This window comes from Amblyraja radiata, chromosome 6 (genome assembly GCF_010909765.2).
Source record: "Amblyraja radiata isolate CabotCenter1 chromosome 6, sAmbRad1.1.pri, whole genome shotgun sequence".
Lineage (NCBI taxonomy): Eukaryota > Metazoa > Chordata > Chondrichthyes > Rajiformes > Rajidae > Amblyraja > Amblyraja radiata.
In genome coordinates this window covers 39611513-39632772 of record NC_045961.1, presented here as the reverse complement: position 1 = coordinate 39632772, position 21260 = coordinate 39611513, and the positions used below count along the sequence as shown (strand labels likewise).

At 43.5% G+C, this 21260-nt stretch overlaps 2 protein-coding genes across 4 annotated transcripts in view; both read left to right on the top strand.

Annotated features, from left to right (window-relative positions):
* The window catches only part of rfx8 (regulatory factor X8), a 48068-nt gene extending 31588 nt beyond the window's left edge, over positions 1-16480 (top strand). The window contains exons 12-15 of the mRNA XM_033023428.1: positions 14113-14207; positions 14426-14543; positions 15655-15935; positions 16220-16480. Of these exons, the coding sequence (XP_032879319.1) occupies positions 14113-14207; positions 14426-14543; positions 15655-15935; positions 16220-16378 (653 nt within the window). The 3' untranslated portion in view covers positions 16379-16480. The remainder of the gene's footprint in view (positions 1-14112; positions 14208-14425; positions 14544-15654; positions 15936-16219) is intronic.
* Positions 16481-17664: 1184 nt separating this feature from the next.
* creg2 (cellular repressor of E1A stimulated genes 2) overlaps positions 17665-21260 on the top strand; it is a 33345-nt gene continuing 29749 nt past the window's right edge. For all 3 annotated transcript variants that reach the window (XM_033022580.1, XM_033022579.1, XM_033022578.1), the window contains exon 1: positions 17665-18305. In XM_033022580.1, coding sequence (XP_032878471.1) covers positions 17670-18305 — 636 coding nt within the window. In that variant the 5' untranslated portion in view covers positions 17665-17669. The remainder of the gene's footprint in view (positions 18306-21260) is intronic.

The window sequence follows — 21260 nt, the reverse complement described above, 5'->3', positions numbered from 1 at the left end:
TGCTCGTTGTAAGCTCCCCCCCCAGTCTAGTTTCAGTCAATAAAATACTGAATAAAGCACTTGCGCCACTAAACCTTTTTGGGGATAACACAACACAAATTCCTCCATACAATACCTAACCACCACGGGTTTGATCCTTGTATCTGCTTGGCCAAGCCCTTCTAGCCTCGTGTAAGCAGAGACACTCCAAAAGATCTCGCAGTCCCAAGCGTTCTTCCAGAAGATCGACATCGGACCTTGTGGGAGCTACCTTTTATAGGTCCCCGAATCTTGAGGGGCCGAACCACATGGTGGTGGGCTCTATACAGTTCAATAACATACATAGATTAGCACAGTACATGATAGACAGTTCCCAATAATACAGTAACTAATACAATGTATCTGACGAAGTTTCTAGGTGGAAATTAATACAGATGAATTATGCAACATGTGCCTGGGGATTCAGACAACCCAGACAAAACGCAACATCTTAACCAATCGACTGTCCAAATGAAGCTTCGCAACATTATTTACACTATGTATATCTGGTTTGCAGTGACCCAATCAGTTCCATGCAATTTACACCTTATTGTAAGAATCTGCAGATGTCCCATTCTTTCCCTGCCACTCTTATCTAGGCTCCAGACAAACTGGCACCATTCAGCAGCTTGTCCCAGTTCTGCAAAAGGCACATTTCACTTGACCAAAATGGCCTAGCAGCACACAAGCCTTTACTCAATTTTAATGTCCTGGCAGCTCCAATTTGGCCAGAATGAACATTCCTTCCTTTTATCATATATGATAAACCATCATTTATGATAACCAAATAATCAGATAATCAAATAATCATATATACATATGTGTGACTATTACATTTTCCATCTATTAACAACAACAAGACGATGATGTTTCTTCCCAGAATCTTATCAAACTTCCTGAGTTTTTGTGGGCGTAACATCACAATTTCCGTCTGATGAGTCTTCACCTCCCGAGTTTTCGTGGGCGCAAATTCCCTCCATCCGTGTTGTTGCCCATTCTTCCATCACTTTCCATAGTTGGACCTATAACCTATAATTCCTCAAAAACGTGGGACAAAGCAAGTTACCATTCATGCACTAATGCTTTCCCATACATTCCACTGTAATGCACAAGCCCTTTTCTATTTCACTATCACTATTCTGCTCTATAATATCTTCTTTACCATCCTAGGATCAACACTAATCAGCCCTCTCCGTATTCACACGATAATCTTCAATGTATATATGATGATGGTTTCTCATATAAATTTCAGCTGGGTTCAGTCCAGATTTCCCTACAGGTGTGATACTTATTTAAAGCAAACCATGAACCGCCATGTCAGCAGCGCGTCAGTTTTTTTTTCAAACTTTTTTTATTTTTTAGTTTGTTTTAAAGTATGCATTTAATGTTCCTTCGTGTGTTTTGTGTGGGGGGTGGTGTGGGGGGGTAAGGGGGAAACCGCTTTGGTCGCCTCCTCCATGGAGAGGCGACTTTTTCCAGGTCGCCTCCCCCGTGGCCTAACATCAAGGATCGGCGTGGCCTTTCCCGGAGACGCGCCCGGGGCTTCAGCGGCGGGCGCAGCGTGGACTCTCGGCGTGGAGCGGGTGAACCCTCGCTGGGGCTCGCCGGAGGGGAGCGCTCCGTTTCGCTGGCCCGGGGCAGCCGGCAGCCTGAAGTCGCAGCCTGAAGCCGCGGTCTGCACAGCTCCAGCTGGTGCGGCGTCTACAGCCGACTTTGGGGGAAGAAGAAGCCATCACTGCCGGCACGCGGCTAACTTCTACCGCGGGGCCGGCATGGACTTACCATCACCCTGGAGGGGAGCTTCGACCGCCGGCCCTGCAGTCTACGGTGCTTCTGGCTGCGGCGGGGACTTTAAATCTTGATTGCCGGTCTGCGGCCTACAACAACTTAAAGCCGCGGTCTCCGGTGAGGAAGAGCCGATCCTGGACTGACTCTGGGCTCTGGTCCGGTCCACGGGGGGGAAGTGGAGGAGGACTGGCCAAATTTTTGTGCCTTCCACCACAGTGATGAATGCTGTGGTGGATGTTTGTGTTACATTTTGTGTGTTCTTTATTATTGTATCGCTGCAGACAACCCAAGGGGCGGGGCGCTACTCTGTGAGCAACTCGCGGCGCGCTGCTCCCGTATGTTTGCATGTTTTCTGAGTTGTTTAGTGTTTTTCTGAGAGTCATTAAGTGCGGTATTTAACGACAGCAAGTATGACTACCACGGTAATCTTTGTACTTGCTTTTGAGATCTGTGCACACTGTGTGTGCTCGCAGAAGTCTGTGTTGTATGACTGCTTGTCAGTACATTGTCCTGTTTGTATGTGGAGCCACGTCAATGAAGATTTTCTGTTGCGACAGACAATAAAGTTTTCTGAATCTGAATCTGAATCTGAATGTTTCAATTCAACCAAATTCAGTCTCAGCCTTCAATTTAACACTCTCTGTGTGAAAAATGTTTTTCTCATCTCGGTCCTAAAAGACTTCCCCCTTATCCTTAAACTGTGACCCCTTGTTCTGGACTTCCCCAACATCGGGAACAATCTTCCTGCATCTAGCCTGTCCAACCCCTTAAGAATTTTGTAAGTTTCTATAAGATCCCCCCTCAATCTTCTAAATTCTAGCGAGTACAAGCCGAGTCTATCCAGTCTTTCTTCATATGAAAGTCCTGCCATCACAGTCTGGTGAGCCTTCTCTGTACTCCTACTATGGCAAGAATGTCTTTCCTCAGATTAGGAGACCAAAACTGTACGCAATACTCCAGGTGTGGTCTCACCAAGGCCTTGTACAACTGCAGTAGAACCTCCCTGCTCCTCTACTCAAATCCTTTTGCTATGAATGCGAACATACCATTCGCTTTCTTCACTGCCTGCTGCATCTGCATGCCTACTGTCAATGACTGGTGTACTATGACACCCAGGTCTCGTTGCATCTCCCCTTTTCCTAATCGGCCACCATTCAGATAATAGTCTACTTTCCTGTTCTTGCCACCAAAGTGGATAACCTCACATTTATTCACATTATACTGCATATGCCATGCATTTGCTCACTCACCCAGCCTATCCAAGTCACCTTGCAGCCTCCTAGCAACCTCCTCACAGCTAACACTGCCCCCCAGCTTCGTGTCAAACCCGCAAATTTGGAGATGTTGCATTCAATTCCCTCGTCCAAATCATTAATATATATTGTAAATAGCTGGGGTCCCAGCACTGAGCCTTGCGGTACCCCACTAGTCATTGCCTGCCATTCTGAAAAGGACCCGTTTACTCCTACTCTTTGCTTCCTGTCTGCCAGCCAGTTCTCTATCCACATCAATACCGAACCCCCAATACCGTGTGCTTTAAGTTTGCATACTAATCTCGTATGTGGGACCTTGTCGAAAGCCTTCTGAAAGACCAGATATAACATATCCACTGGTTCTCCCTTATCCACTCCACATCCTCGAAAAATTCTATAAGATTCGTCAGACATGATTCACCTTTCATAAATCCATGCTGACTTTCTCCAATGATTTCACCACTTTCCAAATGTGCTGCTATCCCATCTTTAATAACAGACTCTAGCATTTTCCCCACTACCGATGGTAGACTAACTGGTCTGTAATTCCCTGTTTTCTCTCTCCATCCCTTTTTAAAAATTGGGATTACATTAGCTACCCTCCAATCCTCAGGAACTACTCCAGAATCTAAAGAGTTTTGAAAAATTATCACTAATGCATCCACTATTTCTGGGGCTACTTCCTTAAGTACTCTGGGATGCAGCCTATCTGGCCCTGGGGATTTATCGGCCTTTAATCCATTCAATTTACCTAACACCACTTCCCGACTAACCTGGATTTCACTCAGTTCCTCCATCTCATTTGACCCCCGGTCCCCTGCTATTTCCATCAGATTATTTATGTCTTCCTTAGTGAAGACAGAACCAAAGTAGTTATTCAATTGGTCTGCCATGTCCTTGTTCCCCAAGATCACTTCACCTGTTTCTGACTGCAAGGGACCTACATTTGTTTTAACTAATCTTTTTCTCTTCACATATCTATAAAAACCTTTGCAGTTTCCAAAACACAATGACCAACGTCTAGCAGATTCACACCTTCTCACACAATTGTACATTCAATCTTTCCCAATCGCTAGTCAAATCACTCTACTCAATCGCTCTATTCAATTGTTCAACTCAATCGCCTATTCAATCGCGCTCTCAACTTTCTTATCAGCTCGATCACAATCACCTCATTCAAATTTCAGCCTGTAATCAAAGAATCTCTGGTCTCCCAAACTAAGGCTCTTAATATTTAAATTTTAGCAGCAATCTCTCCCACTCAGAACACTAAGTTCACAAAGACAAATAAACCCGAACCACGCAAGTAAAACTATAATCAAACAAGAAACCATTCCCTCAATTTCAAGTAGACCAAGACACACCCCAATATAAACTACAAGCATCCACTTATTATGACGATGAATCACACACTCTAATAAAACGGAACGATTTCTCCCTCGACACAGCGATCGAAAGAATACGAACCCTGATCGAACCACCATGAATCGGATTCTAACAATACTAACAATCCCGATTTAAACAAATACCATATATTCAATTCAAACGCGCTTTTACCTCAATTATCTAACAACCAAAATCCTTAAGCACTCACACAGACAATACAAGTAGCGGTCCGCGATCTTAACACACTCTAAAATTTCTTACATAGACAAATATTTATACAGTTCGGATCCGATAAAGATACTAAAAATGACAATGCTGGAAATTTAGTCAACCTGGGCTTGCACTTCATCCTCCAGCACCTAGACTGCCAGGGGACCTATGCGAGGATTTTGTTTGTTGATTTTAGCTCTGCATTCAACACCATTGTGCCAGAGCTACTACACTCCAAACTTTCCAAGTTGACTGTGCCTCAACCCCTCTGTCGGTGGATCACCAGCTTCCTGACAGACAGGAAGCAGCATGTGAGGCTGGGAAAGCACATCTTGGACCCACAAACCCTCAGCATAGGAGCACCCCTCTCCACTACTCTCTCTACATCAATGACTGCACCTCCATTGACTCCTCTGTCAAGCTTCTCAAGTTTGCGGACGACACAACCATGATTGGACTGATCCAGGATGGGGAGGAATCTGCCTACAGACAGGAAGTGTCACAACTGACGTCCTGGTGCCATCCCAACAACCTGGAGCTCAATGCTCTTAAGACAATGGAATTGATTGTAGACCTTAGGAGAGTCCACAGTCAAAAACAGAGGATGTACTTCCTGCGGCAGCTGAGGAAGCACCATCTGCCACAGGCCATGATGGTCCAATTCTGTACGGCCATTGTAGAGTCTGTCCTCACCTTCTCCATCATGGTCTGGTTTGGCTCAGCCACCAAGCACGATACCCGGACACTGCAGCGTATCCCGCCAATTGGATACCAAATCTGGGTAGGGATTTTAACCCGTCTGAATTTATAGTTATTAACAGCACTATGCGCTTATTTGTTTCATTATTGCCTATTTAAAAGAACACTCTGAATATATTGGAAGATCTACCCACAGCTGGCTGCTCACGTTTCAAAATTCATAGATACGTTTTAGCTAATAGTTTTTAGACTATAGATATACAGCATGGAAACAGGCCTTTCGACCACCAAGTCCACGCCAACCACTGATCACCCCGTACACTAACCTGCACACACTATTTGGGTTTTTGACAGGATTTGTGATGCACAGATTTTCAATTCTTTTTCACTGTAAACAGTCTTGTTGAATCTTGTTGATCTAAGGCCTTTGTGTGGTTCTGATGAGGTGCAGAAAAAAGCATAGTTAGCCATGGGGTGAGAGACAGTGGTATCAAATATCACTGGACCACCACAAGCACCATATTTAACCATGTCATCATGGGTGCTTCATTGTGTTACTTTGGGAGCCTTGGCACGTATGGACATGTTTGACTGCCATGCAGTTTATACATTGAACAAATAGTTATGTTTTCAAACTAAACTAGCAAAAATCAAGGCAGTGATATTCTGAGGGAACAAAACAATGTCCAATAAAAGTGCAAAAAAGCAATACACCTAATAGAAATTAAGCCAGAAGCATTTGTTATGCTGACAAATCTTCATATGCCAGATATCTTATTAATGTTTTCCAGATACTAAATAATTCAAAGCCATCAGAAATATCTGAAAGCTGCAAATTTAAGAAAAGGTACCAGAAGCCAGAAGCAGGGGGAAACAATCAGTGAATGCATTGCTTAAGTAAAGAACTTAACTCAGATGGCAATGTGATGGCATTATGGATCATGCGTATGTGATAGCTTTGTGTGTGGGGTGATAAAGAACTCGCAATTCTTCAATCCTATTTCACACCTTCTGCTTTTATCTCTGGCCTTTTTTCCAACCATCTTCCAGTCAACCCCCCCCCCCCCCGCCCCTCACCTGTGTCCACCTGTTACCTGCCAACCTTTATCCAGCTTCTCTGCTCTTCCAGCTTTCTTCTCCCCCTCTACAATTAGTCTGAAGAAGGGTCTCGACCCGAAATGCTACCTATTTATGTTCTCCAGGGATACTGCCTGACCCCCTGATTTACTCCAGCACTGTATCCTTTTGTCCATTAACCAGTATCTGCTGTTCCATATTTCTTCAAAATGACAGCAGAAAACGTCATTGTTTGCAGCTACACTCTGACAATGAGAAACTGGTATTATATCATAGCAATTCTACAAGAAACAATACCAATCAAAATGATGTCATCACAGCCAAGACACCTATTCAAGAAAGTTCAGACAAATATCATTGTTGGAAATCACTACCAAAATCATGAGAGGAATAGATTGGGCAGACGCACAGTCTCTTGCCCAGAGCAGAGGAATCGAGAACCAGAGGACAATGGTTTATGGTGATAGGGGAATGATTCAATAGGAACCTATTAGGAACTTTTTTACACAAAGGATGATGGGTGCATGGAACGAGCTGCCAGAGGAGGTAGTTGACCCAGGTACTATTGCATTGTTAAAAATCATTTAGACAGCTACATAGATAGGACAGGTTTATAGGGATATGGGCCAAATGCGGGCAAGTGGGACTAGTGTAGTGGGACATGTTGGACAGTGAGGGCAAGTAGGGCCGAAGGGCCTGTTTCAACGCTGTATGACTCTAGGACTAAATGAAATATCTATTCTGGTAAATGGACTACACAGTGCAACACACCAGACAACAAGTACAGCTGCCCATCATTGTAGCATACTGTGAATACAGATCAAGTGAATACAGAACACAGGTCGTGTTCTAAAAACCTGTGCGGACCAACTGGCGGGAGTTTGTACGGACATTTTCAACCTCTCACTTCTGAGGTCTGAGGTCCCGACATGCTTTAAAAGGGCATCAATTATACCGGTGCCCAAGAAGAGTAAGGTGACGTGCCTCAATGACTATCGACCAGTGGCACTAACGCCGGTGGTGATAAAGTGCTTTGAGAGGTTGATTATGGAGCAAATCAACTCCTACCTCGACAAAAACCTGGACCCACTGCAGTTCGCGTACCGCCACAACAGATCAACGGTGGATGCGATCTCGCTGGCCCTCCACTCCGCACTGGACCACTTGGACAACAAAAATTCATATGTCAGGCTGTTATTCATTGATTACAGCTCGGCATTTAACACAATCATCCCCTCCAAACTGGTTACCAAACTCGCAGAACTGGGTCTCTGCGCATCCCTCTGCAACTGGATCCTCGACTTCCTCGTCCACAGACCACAGTCTGTTCGTATTGGTGGAAATGTGTCAGCCTCGATAACAATCAGCACGGGAGCACCTCAAGGCTGCGTGCTCAGCCCCCTGCTGTACTCACTCTATACCCATAATGCGTAGCGAACCACAGTGCCAACTCCATCATCAGGTTCGCTGATGACACCACCATCGTGGGGCGTATCACTGATGGGGATGAGTCAGAATATAGAAGAGAGATCGAGCAACTGTCCATATGGTGCCAGCGCAATAACCTGGCCCTCAACACCAGCAAAACCAAGGAACTGATTGTGGACTTTGGAAGGAGTAGGAGGGGGACCCACAGCCCCATTTATATCAACGGGTCGATGGTTGAAAGGGTCAAGAGCTTCAAATTCCTGGGCGTGCACATCTCTGAAGATCTTTCCTGGTCCGAGAACACTAATGCAATCATCAAAAAAGCACATCAGCGCCTCTACTTCCTGAGAAGATTACGGAGAGTCGGATTGTCAAGGAAGACTCTATCTAACTTCTACAGGTGCACAGTCGAGAGCATGCTGACCAGTTGCATCATGGCTTGGTTCGGCAATTTGAGCGCCCTGGAGAGGAAAAGACTACAAAAAGTAGTAAACACTGCCCAGTCCATCATCGGCTCTGACCTTCCTTCCATCGAGGGGATTTATCGCAGTCGCTGCCTCAAAAAGGCTGGCAGTATCATCAAAGACCCACACCACCCTGGCCACACACTCATCTCCCTGCTACCTTCAGGTAGAAGGTACAGGAGCCTGAAGACTGCAACAACCAGGTTCAGGAATAGCTACTTCCCCTCAGCCATCAGGCTATTAAACCTGGCTCGGACAAAACTCTGATTATTAACAACCACTTTCTGTTATTTGCACTTTATTTGCAGTTTATTTATTCATGTGTGTATATATTTATATCATGGTATATGGACACATTTATCTGTACTGTAGTAAATGCCTTACTATTTTTCTGTGTGCTTAAGCAAAGCAAGAATTTCATTGTCCTATACAGGGACATGACAATAAACTCACTTGAACTTGAACTTGAAGTTTAATGAAAAAACACTGGCTGGGTAAACTCATGACAGTTTGTAAGGTTCGTTTTGCACACTGGCGTGTCAAAGACTCATCATGACGCATTGCTGGAAAGACGCAATGTGCAGATTCATGACAGACTAGATACAAAGTCAGCCTATAGTTAACTAAATGGTATATTTCTGAAAACTGATCAGGGTGGGCCACACAGATCGTATTGTGCCGAAGGCAGACACAATGATGCAGCTGTGTGGAGATTACAAAGCCATTATAAATCAAGTTGTAGGTGATGAATGACATCCATCACCTACAAGACTGGAACAAAAATATTCATAAAACTGGATCCCTCCCATTGCCTGTGCACAAATGACTGTTGACTAAGGCAAGTAGATTCAGATACACAATACAAATCACGCCCAAGGGAAATATTTTATCTAAGTACATGTGCAGACACAGATCTTTTCATTCATGTTTAGAGTTTTGCTGCATCACTCACCATTTCCTTACTGCTCCTCTCACACCACTCTGAGGTTTTCACCTCCAGCACTTCACTGCTTCCAAACACTGTCTCCTCATTGCCTCAGTCACTGTCTCCTCATTGCTCCCATCTCTCTCCTCACTGCCCCTATCACCAGTGGCGGACTGGCCAGGGTGTCAGCTTGCCCGATGGCAAGTGGGCCCCTGATAAAGTGGGCCCCCTATATTAAGTGGGCCCCTGATACAAGATACAAGATACATTTATTCATCACATGTGCCAGATGGCACAGTGAAATGAAATTCCCATACAGCCATACAATAAAAATAAGGGACACAACACACTATAGTATTTGACATAAAACATCCCCACACAGCAGAATCAGAGTTTCCCACTGTGTGGGAAGGCACCAAAGTCCGTCTCTTCCTCCATTGTTCCCCATGGTCAGGGCCTCCCCGTGCCCTCCGCAGTTGCCGCTATGGGCGGCCCGATGTTCAGGACCGCTCGCCGGGGTGTTGTAAGTCCGACGTCTGAAGTGGGCCCCCTTTGTCTCCTGGCAACCAATATTTTTAGACCCAGTCTGCCACTGCCTATCACTACCTCTCCACTGCCTCAGTCACTGTCTCCTCACTGATTCAGTCTCTGTCTCCTCATTGTCTCCCGTCACTGCGTCTTCACTGTCTCCTCCTTTCAGTCTGGAAAAGTGGCTGACCTGAAAAGTTGTTTGCCCATTCCCTCCACCGATCTGCCTGAGTTCCTCCTGCACTTTGTAATCGGCTTAAGATAAGTTCCTACAGAACGTTGTTGTTTGCTTAAGATCAATTCCTCCAGCATTTGTTACTTGCTGGTTGATTGCTCTTTAATGCAAATAAAAGTTTAGGATATGAAATTTGAACTCGGTGTTGCTAGTAGCACAGTGACATTGTAAGATTGATTTTTTTTAATTGACCATTGTTTAAAGCAGCAGCATGGGAAACTCAACAGATTGTGTTTGAGAGTGACCTGCAGGAAAATAAGTCACAATTTTGGATCAGTTGGCATATCTCTTGTACTTGAGTCAGAAGATTATACTATAGGTTCAGATATTCTGTAGAATGTGGTTACTAGATGTGCTATTCACAGGTTGTTTTAATAGCAGTAGATATTGATTATAGTCAGAGGGTGGTGAATCTGTGGAATTCATTGCCACAGAAGGCTGTGGAGGCCGTCTATGGATATTTTTAAGGCAGAGATAGATAGATTCTTGATTCGTACGGGTGTCAGGGGTTTTGGGGAGAAAGCAGGAGAATGTGGTTAAGAGAGAAAGATAGATTTGCCATGATTGCACGGCAGAATAGACTTGATGAGCCAAATGGTCCAATACTGCTCCTATCACTTATGAACATGATTCTACTTTTGTATTAACACCTGAGCAATTTATCAGTATCACACTGATTTAACAAAGGATGTCGGGATACAGCTCGGAGTGCATGCATATTGTGAGCTTTACCAGGTGGAGAAGTCCTCTGGTAGCTCAATGCAGGGCATCTGGTCCATCCTTTAGTTGATCCTTTACAGCAGAGCTTGATATTCTGAGTGTGAGACGGAAAAGAGAGCTGATGAATGGGTGGTGTAGGCTTTTGTTGCATAATATTTGAATTAGTAAGTGTGCCGCTACTACTTGGCCTGAATCAGTGGTTCTGTGGCAGATTGCATTCAGAGTTGTGCATCAAAGGAAAAGTTGACCGTATAGGACCGGAGAAGCTAACCATGGGTAAGCTATTTTTTCAAACGTGATTTAGAATAATTATAGTAATATGAACACAGCTACAAAATAATTGCAAAAATATTTCAAACCACAATACAGCTAAAGTTGATTTTTGCGCCACATCTTTCCGATATAACATTGAGCTGAAACACTGCAAACCATTGATCTGACCCCCTGCCAAGAATATTTCCAGTTGCTCTGAAGTGGAAATAGATGCTACTTATTGACAATGGGCCTGAAAAATGATTTCACGTGCTGCACCAGTGTCAAGAGAACACTATATATTCTCTCTGCATGTGAAAAACTTGAAGACATTTTAAGGCACTGAGAAATTGGATTGTGCAGGTTCTTCTTTTTAAGCAATTCATTTTCAAGGAAAAATCATTTTCAATGGAAAGTATGGACTTTCAGCCATTTCATTTGCATCCCAGACTTGCCTGATTGGCAGATGGTACAGGTCATGCATGTAGAGAGGGGTTTTCACAACACGTGAGGCTTTTATCTTTGAGACGCTTAAAAGGGGCCTGCCAGCAAAGGCAGTCCCCTGGACTCTCCATCTTCAACTCCAGTTTATGCAACACCATGCTTATGGAAGCGTTCGGTAGAGCTGCTCCCTCACAGTGCCAGAGATCCAAGTTCAATCCTGTGTGAACTGCTCTCTATGTGGAGTTTGCACGTTCCTCCTGTGACTCTGTTTCCTTTGGGTGCTCTGGTTTTGTAGGTTAATTGATCTTTCCAAATAGACCCTAGATCTTTACGAGATGGGAACTCTTTTCTCATTTCAAGAATTACAGTCGAAATATCACCTGAAAGGTAATCAATATTTCAGATATCTTCAAATTCGAGACTATCTGAAAACATATACCCAAGACTACCAAACTTTGCTGCCAGATATACTAGACGAATGTATGAATAGAAATTCGGTCAAACAAGTTCATATTTGTATAACACCCGTTTAAATATAGAAATCCCATCGTCAGAAGCAATTAGAAGAGCCTGGGAAGAGGAACTAGGCCGAAAAGGCAGATGGGAAGAAAACCTTTTATATATACACAAATGTTCGATTAACGTTAGACATTCGTTAATTCAATTTAAAATACTTCATAGACTCTACTATTCAAAGTCTAAACTGAATAAGATCTTTCCAAATGTATCTCCTATTTGGGATAAATATCTCCTTCAGGAAGCAACTATAACACATTCCTTCGCCTCTTGCATAAAATTACATAATTTTTGGAGAGGAATTTTTGAAATTCTCTCAAAAACACTAAAAACAAAATTGGACCCCGTCACAGAATTGATTATTCTAGGTACATCAGAAGCCTGCTTTGAACTATCATTATTTCAAAGATGTTTCCTCAATTATGGCCTGATAACGGCGAAAAAACGAATACTCAAATTTTGGAAACATACATCTGTCCCTACTCTTAAAATGTGGATTACAAACATGTCTGAGACGCTGCATCTTGAAAATATTAGACTTGTCTTAGCAGAAAAACCAGAGCATTTTTCGAAGACATGGACATCATTCATTGATTTATTACAAGGATAGTATGGTGCAACACAATTTTGGAGTTAAATCTAATTACGGGTTGGGTGATGGGTGGGGAGGGATGCGAGGCAGGTATATCATCACTTTTTTTCTTTCTGTTTTTGTCTCTTTATTTCTCTATGTCTTCCTTATTTATTTTACATACTCACTCTTTGGCAACACCACTTTGGTAGTCTAGGGGTTCTATCCTTGCACATTCCACTTTTTCTCTCTCTTGCTTTTCTCTTAACTACAGCTAAAAGTCAAAATTGAAGCTGTACAATAACTGTATTATGTCATATGCCGTTGGTTATATTTTTGTACACTTGCTTCTAATAAATAACAAATAAATTAAGACAAACAAATTGACCCTAGTGTGTAGGGAGTTGATGTGAATGTGGGATAGTATAGAAACTAGTGTGTATGGGTGATTGATAATTGGCATGGTCTCGGTGAGCCAAAGGGCCTATTTCCATGCTCTAAATTAAATGTGTCCAGTATTTCTACCACTGATTTGCCATCTCTCTCCCCTTCCAAAACCTGACACCACTACTGATTTGCATCTGCTGATCTTCACTCTAATCCCTCCTTCCTACTCTGTTTTCGTCAACATACTCCAAACCCTTGTGACCAGACTGGATTTCCTTGGTACGCTCCCTTTAAAACCTGCGGTATGCATTGCGTCGCTGGTACTGACCCCCCCCCCAAATGTCGAAGAGGTCCACAGGAGGCATTGCTCAAAAATGCAGCCAGCATCATCAATCAGCCAGGACCCACACCCACCCTGGTCACACTCTCATTTCACTCTTGCCATCGGGAAGAAGGTAAAGAGCCTGAAAACTGTAACATCAAGGTTCAGGAGCAACTTCTTCCCAACTACCATCGGGCTATTAAATGCCACAAATTCCAATTAAACTCCAAACAACAAACTGCCTTGATTGCACTAGGGACTTCGGACTTTGTCTTGTTTTCTGCACAAATTGTTGATTGAACTTTTTAATATATTTTTATTATATTATCTATTGAGACTGTGTTGGCAAAGCTGTTGTGTTGCTGTAAGTGAGAAATTCAAACGTTCCTTTTTGGTATATATGGCAATAAAACACTATTGATTCTTGACCTTTGACTCTTGGCCCTTGCTTTGGATGTCAAAAAATGAATATTACAGTAGTGGACCTTGAAAGAAAATGGTTGATAACCCTCTGCACACCACCTCAATAAAGTGCAAAAATAGGTAATTTGCAATTTCTTATAATGTGCAGCTAAAGTTAACAAAAGTGTAAAACTTAATATCAAGACCAATCGTTCTCATTTATTCAAGAATTCTAGAATTTCAGAAATCTCTGCTAATTTGACTTCACAGTTCACTGCGACGCACTTTTTTTTGTATGGTAATTGCACTGAAAAGTCAGTTTGCTGCCGGTAATAATTGATAATAGACACACAGAGCGGTGCTATCTGCTCTAGTTTATAACATGGATATTTTAAATCCATAAATCGGTTCTTGAAAAGCATTTACTTTCACGTCAGAAAATAAAATGCAATTCTGAACAGTCTGCTGTAATTTCTTCTTCTCGCAGGTTTTGATAGTTTATTAGCTTTACTGGATTCTGCTGCTGATATTAGAGCTTACTTTCAATGCGTTTCAACTCTGGTGCATCACTTTGTATTTCAGGTGAGTTATTTGCCAGACTTCTCATGATCCTATTCCCATTTCTTTGGTGAAGGTTTATATCGGCCTTATAACTTTGCTTTAGTCGCTTATAACTGAGCATTTGAATGTAAATATTGTATGGTTTATCACCCATTCCATTCATAAAAAGATGTTACTTTTTCAAGCAACTTTGTTCCAAGAATTCAGCAACACAATGATGAATGTACTTCATATTTCAGCCCAGCATCTTCAAGGAGGAAGAGTTTACACAATTAGCTGCAAATTTCCAGCTGAGATGGAACTACTTTTTCTCTGCGATAAGCCGTGCTTTAACATTGTCAAATGCAGAATCCTTTGGTAAGACATGCTGCAAATACCTATGCTCGTGCATGTCCATGACTTATAAATGCAGAGTAAAGAGAAATATATATTTTTTAAATTAGAACTTTAGACTTTAGAGAAACAGCGTGGAAACAGGCCCTTCAGCACACGGAGTTGGCGCCAACCCGGGATCACCCCGTACACTAACACTATCCTACACTCCAGGGACAATTTACAATTTTTTTTTACCGAAGCCAATGAACCTACCAACCTGTATGTCTTTGGAATGTGGGAGGAAACCAGAGCACCTGGAGAAACCCCACAGGGGGAACCTACACTCCATAGAGACAGCACCCTCAATCAGGATTGATTCCAGGTCTCTAGCGCTGTAAGGCAGCAGCTCTGCCACTGTGCCACTAGAAGCTTCCAAGCTACAACTTGTCTAAAAAATAGCATTCCTGTATTTTATCATGCATAGAATATAGAATATGGAACAATACCACACATTGTACATGCCCTCATACCCACAATGACTATGCCAAACACAATGCCAAGTTAAACTAATGTTCTTTGTCTGTATCTCATCCATAACCCTCCATTCCCTGCATATCCATGTGCCTTTCTAAAAGCCTCTTAAATACCTCTATCGTGTCTGCCACCATCGTGTGTTCCATGCACCCACCACTCTCTGTGTAAAAATACATGCCCTGTATATCTCTTTTAAACATTGCCACTCTCACTTAAAGCTATGCCATCTACTCTTTGACATTTCTATCCTACGAGAAAGGTTCTGACTGCCTATCCTATCTAGGCCTCTCAAGATATTATACGCTTCTATCAAGTCTCCCCTCAGCCTCTGCACACCAGAGAAAACAATCCAAATTTGTCCAACCTCTCCTCTCCTTATATGATAAATATCTCAATATTTTTAAATCATTGCAAATTTAAAAAGCTCAGCAATTAAAATGACCATTGTTTAGAAAAAAATTCAAGACTTTTTGTATAAAAAAATAACTCTAATTTCAACAAAATGGTTTAATGTGTATTTATATTTAGACTAAAAATGAATCACAATTTTATTTAACAATCTATGGAATGAGATCTGGAGATGTGCATTTTTCTAAAGAATCTGATACTTGTCCAATAGGTTCGTGGCACTTGGTGAACCTTCTCATTTCTGAGTACCTGACTCATGTACTCCAGTCCTACATGGAAGAGGAGATGGAAAAGTCAGTACCAGAAGGCATAGATCAGCCATCACATGGCGCAATTCAGGACCCTGACTTGGAATCTGTTCTCAAAACAATTGCAGCACCATCAGAATCCCTTCATGTAAAACCAGAACAAATAAGTGACAAAGACCTTAATCTGCAAGGTATCAACATCAAGCCTTTGGGACTCCAAATTGATACTTTGACTGGCAACAAGGTAACTTTAGTCTGATTCATAAAGGACTAAATTCTGTGGTGAAAATAACTTTAAGGGTAACGCTACTCTATATTGGACAGTCACTTTTGTTGAATGAACACATGCAGTTCAATTACAAAATATCAGAAGTTGCTGTTCAGCGATGTACAGCCAATGTAAAAATATCTTACTGTCTAATTGATAGTGATAGAAAAGCATAATTAATTCTCCTGTCATTGTTAATAATTATCTGTAGAACGTTTAAAATGTTAAGATGCTTTAAAGCTTGTGATTATTTCTTACAGATAATTCAAGTTTTGGTTGAAGATGAGCCAAGTAAAAGTACCCTTAAGCTGAATCTGTCATTAGGGAAGAAAGCAGTTGTCACTTTAAAGAATGGTCAGACATTTGAAATCCACACATCTATGATGCCGCAACAGGTTGCTAGTGACATGCAGATATGAATGACTAGTTCACATTACATACAATGAAGATGTTCAAAAAACCCGAAATAGCATTGCTGCAGGAATGCTGTGATTTGGTAATATCTTACACTAAGGTGTAAGTGTAACCATTTCTAGAGAATTAACTTTAAATATATATTGATTTGATATTGATTTCTGATCAAACAAGCAAACAATTGTAAATTATACTACATAAAGTCGACTTTATGTAGTATAATTTACAATTGTTTGCTTGTTTGATCAGAAATAGAACTTTAGTTTGGAGAATCAGGGTGGGGAGAAGACATGGCAATGAAATTCAGATTTCTGTGATTCAGAATGAAAAATCAATTATACAAGCAGTCATCCACTGGCCATAAATATAATTTTCAAATACAAGGTTTATTCAAAATCAAAAGCTGAGTGTAAATGAAATGATTTTGTATAGCATGTTAATTGAAGAAAAATAATAAACAATTCATAACATAAATTGACTCTTCTTTTTTATTTCAAATTATTTTAATAATGACTAATTGTTAACAAGGAAGGTTCGATTGTAATCATGAATTGTCTTTCCGCTGACTGGTTAGCAGGCAACAAAAGCTTTTCATTGTGCCTCGGTACACGTGACAATAAACTAAACTCAAACTAAATTAGAACCTGTGTTCAAGAAGGAACTGCAGATGCTGGAAGATCGAAGGTACACAAAAATGCTGGAGAAACTCAGCGGGTGCAGCAGCATCTATGGAGCGAAGGAAATAGGCGACGTTTCGGGCCGAAACCCTTCTTCAGACCCTGTTTGGTAAATGGACTGCCCACTGAGTTGCCAGTGCAACAACGTCGGAGAAAAATCAACCATCATTCATGTCCCTGGAACTTGTGCAGCGCTGGATGTCAGGTTTAAAGATGATTGGGTTTATTTTGACATACTCCAACACTATTTTCAACACTCACTATCAATGAAGGATGAACACCTGCCATTCAAATGTGGGGTTACATGGCTATAGGAGCATCACTCCAAACTAATAAGTCTGTTTCTCTCCCACAGTGTGTCGGAAGATGCTGGTTTAAACCGAAGATATACACAGAAAGCTGGAGTAACTCAGCAGGTCAGGCAGCATCTCTGGAGAAAAGGAATAGGTGATGTTTCAGGTCAAGACCCATCTTCAGACTGATAGGAGGAAGGGAAACGAGAGATATGGAACAAATTAATGAATGATATACAAAAAGTAACCGGGCTGAAGTGTCTATTTCCGTGCTGTATGACTACGGCTCTATTAAAACAATTCTCTAATTGTTATTCGTGGTGATTATGAGTTGGAGGCGCTGCCAATTAAAGACTACAAGGCTGGACAAGCGAGAGTGCGCCTTGCAGCCGCTGCCAGATGGTGGTGCTTTGAAGTCGAGCGGTGGGTGCTGTGAGAGGGAAGGGAGTGGAGAAGTGTTTATTGAAGTGGCTGTTTACCAGCGGCCAGTAGACATGGCCGGCTTGTCATTGTTTACCCTGCTGTTGCTGCTGGCCTGGGTGGCGCACCGCAGCCGCGGCTATGTGATCGTCAACTCCGTGTCCTGGGCCATCACCAACCAGGAGGAGACGGTGTCTACTGAGGACGACGAGGAGGAGGAGGACGGGAATGTGCTGCCCAACAGGCTCTTCCAGAGCGGCGGCAGCATCTGGAAAGCCTCGTACCCCGCCGCCGCCTACCAGCAGCGGCAGCCACGGCGGCGGGGGGACGGCGAGGGAGAGTCCCGGGCCGTGGCGGCCGAGATGCCGAGTCACAGAGAAGCGCTCGGCTTCCCCTCCAGGATGTTCTCGTACCGCAGGGACGGGCAAAGTGTGGAGAGGTCGTCCCCCAAGCAGCCTCAGCAAGGGAAAGCCCGGCTCGCTCGCCACCTGCTCAGCTCCAGCACCTGGGGATTCCTGGCCACCCTCTCCACGCTGGACAAGGTACAGCCCGCCCCCTTCACACCCAGCCTCGTTGAATTGGGGTTAAAAGTTAAATAGTTGGACCGTGCTGATAGATGCAGCCGTGAACACGCTGCGGCAAAGTTGGGTAACGTTTAAGAGATTGTTTCCATTCCTTCAATAAGGTTGAATGAAGTGAACATAGTGGTTGTGTATTGCAAAAAAATACCATAGGTTTCTAACAATTTGCGGTTCCCAGCAGAATTATACATGTTGTAGGGTCATAGAGCACTGAATCAGGCTCTTCGGCCCAACTTCGGCCGGGGCTATCCTAGCAACAACTGGAGGGCAATCCTGAGCTACCATCTACCTCATTGGAGACCCTCGGACTATGGTTGATCCGACTTTACGGGACGTTATCTTGCACGAAATGTTAAGGGCCTGTCCCACTTGCGCGTCCTTGGCTCGCAAATTACACGACCTCGTGGTCGCTTGAGGCGTCCGGGCAGCGTATGGTCGCGTGGGGCCTGTCCCACTTAGAAGCATGAGGGGTACGGAGTTGTGCGGAGCCCGTCCTAACATTGCGCGGGGCTCCGAAATTCTTGCAGTGAACAAAATCTTTGCTCGCTGACGGCCAAAGTGGGACAGGCCCAAGACCCTGGCGCAACGCAACGTCTCACCTTCAACAGCAGCAGAAACAGGCAAACGATCGCCGAGCTCGGCCTGGGGCTCACGGCCGTTGCGGTCCAGATCCGCCCCCACTTCTACTCCCAGAGCGGGGCCAAGAAAATTGAAGATAGACACAAAATGCATGAGTAAAGGGCCTGTCCCACGAGCATGCGACCTGCATGCGGCAAGCGCGACCAAACCGGAAGCGGGGGCCACGCGGAGGTCGAGTGAGTGACGTGAAGTTCGAGCGAAGTCCGCGGGAAGTTCGCGTGTGACGTACGGCGTCAAGACGCTGCGTATGCCCGTCGAGGCGGTGCGTACGGCGTCGAGGTGCAGACGCGTAAGTGGGACAGGCCCTTTGTCACATTATTCCCTTTATCATGTAGCTGTACACTGTGGATGGCTCCATTGTAATCATATATAGTCTTTCCGCTGACTGTTTAGAATGCAACAAAGCTTTTCACTGTATCTCGGTGCATGTGACAATAAATTAAACTAAACTTGCCCCGTCCTGCGTTTGCCTCATATTCCACTAAACCTTCCCTACCATGTCACTGTCCATATGTTGGCAGATTAAGAAGATAGTGTTTGTTGTTAAGCTACGGATGGAAAGTTGAATCACACCAATTAGAAGCAGATGCAAAGTACTAATGCAATGCAGGGCTGCCAACTCTCAAGCATTGAGCGTGAGAATCACGCATTTTGACAAATTCTCACGCTCTCACGTGACTGCTCAGGCAACCGTGGCTGACAAGAGAAGTTAGGGATAGAATAAAACTAAAAGAAAAGATGTATAACACAGCAAAGAGTAGCCGAAAGCCAGAGGATTGGGAAACTTTCATAGGACAACAGAAGGAAACAAAACGGGCAATACGGGCTGAAAAGATGAAGTAGGAAGGGAAGCTGGCCAGGAATATAAAGAAGGACAGTAAAAGCTTCTTTAGATATTTTAAGGGAAAAAGAGTAGCAAAGTCAAATGTGGGTCCCTTGAAGGCAGACATGGGTGAAATTATTAAGGGGAACATAGAAATGGCAGAAGAGTTGTACAGGTACTTCGGATCTGTCTTCACTAAGGAAGACACAAACAATCTCCCAGAAGTACTGGAGGACAGAGGATCTAAGGGGGCGAGGAACTGATGGAAATTTTCATTAGGCGAGAAATAGTATTGGGTAGGCTAATGGGACTGAAGGATGATAAATCCCCGGGACCTGATGGACTGCATCCCAGGGTCCTCAGGGAGGTGGCTCTAGAAATAGTGGACGCATTGGTGATCATTTTCCAATGTTCAATAGATTCAGGATCAGTTCCTGTGGATTGGAGGATAGCTAATGTTATCCCACTCTTCAAGAAAGGAGCGAGGGAGAAAACGGGGAATTACAGACCAGTTAGCCTGACTTCGGTGGTGGGAAAGATGCTGGAGTCAATTATTAAAGAGGTAATAATGGGGCATTTGGATAGCAGCAAAAGGATTAGTCCAAGTCAGCATGGATTTATGAAAGGAAAATCATGCTTGACTAATCTTCTGGAATTTTTTGAGGATGTGAAGTAAAATTGATGAAGGGGAGCCAGTGGATGTACTGTATCTAGACTTTCAGAAAGCCTTTGATAAGGTTCCGCACAGGAGACTAGTGACTAAAATTGGAGCACATGGTATTGGGGGTAGGGTGTTGACGTGGATAGAAAATTGGTTGGCAAACAGGAAGCAAAGAGTAGGAGTGAACGGGTCCTTTTCAGAATGGCAGGCAGTGGTGAGTGGAGTGCCACAAGGCTCGGTGTTGGGGCCGCAACTGTTTATCATATATATTAATGATTTGGAAAAGGGAATTAGGAGCAACATTAGCAAGTTTGCGGATGACACAAAGTTGGGTGGCAGTGTGAACTGTGAAGAGGATGTTAGGAGGTTGCAGGGTGACCTGGACAGGTTGAGTGAGTGGGCAGATGCATAGCAGATGCAGTATAATATAGATAAATGTGAGGTTATCCACTTTGGTGGCAAAAACAAGGGGGCAGATTATTATCTCAATGGGGTTAGGTTAGGTAAGGGGGAGGTACAGCGAGACCTGGGTGTCCTTGTACACCGGTCACTGAAAGTTGGCGTGCAGGTACAGCAGGCAGTGAAGAAAGCTAATGGAATGTTGGCCTTCATAACAAGAGGATTTCAGTATATGAGTAGAGAGGTTCTTCTGCAGTTTTATAGGGCTCTGGTGAGACCACATCTGGAGTATTGTGTACAGTTTTGGTCTCCTGATTTGAGGAAGGACATCCTTGGGTCGAAGGGTCGAATGGCCTCTTCCTGCACCTATTTTCCATGTTTCTATGTTTCTATG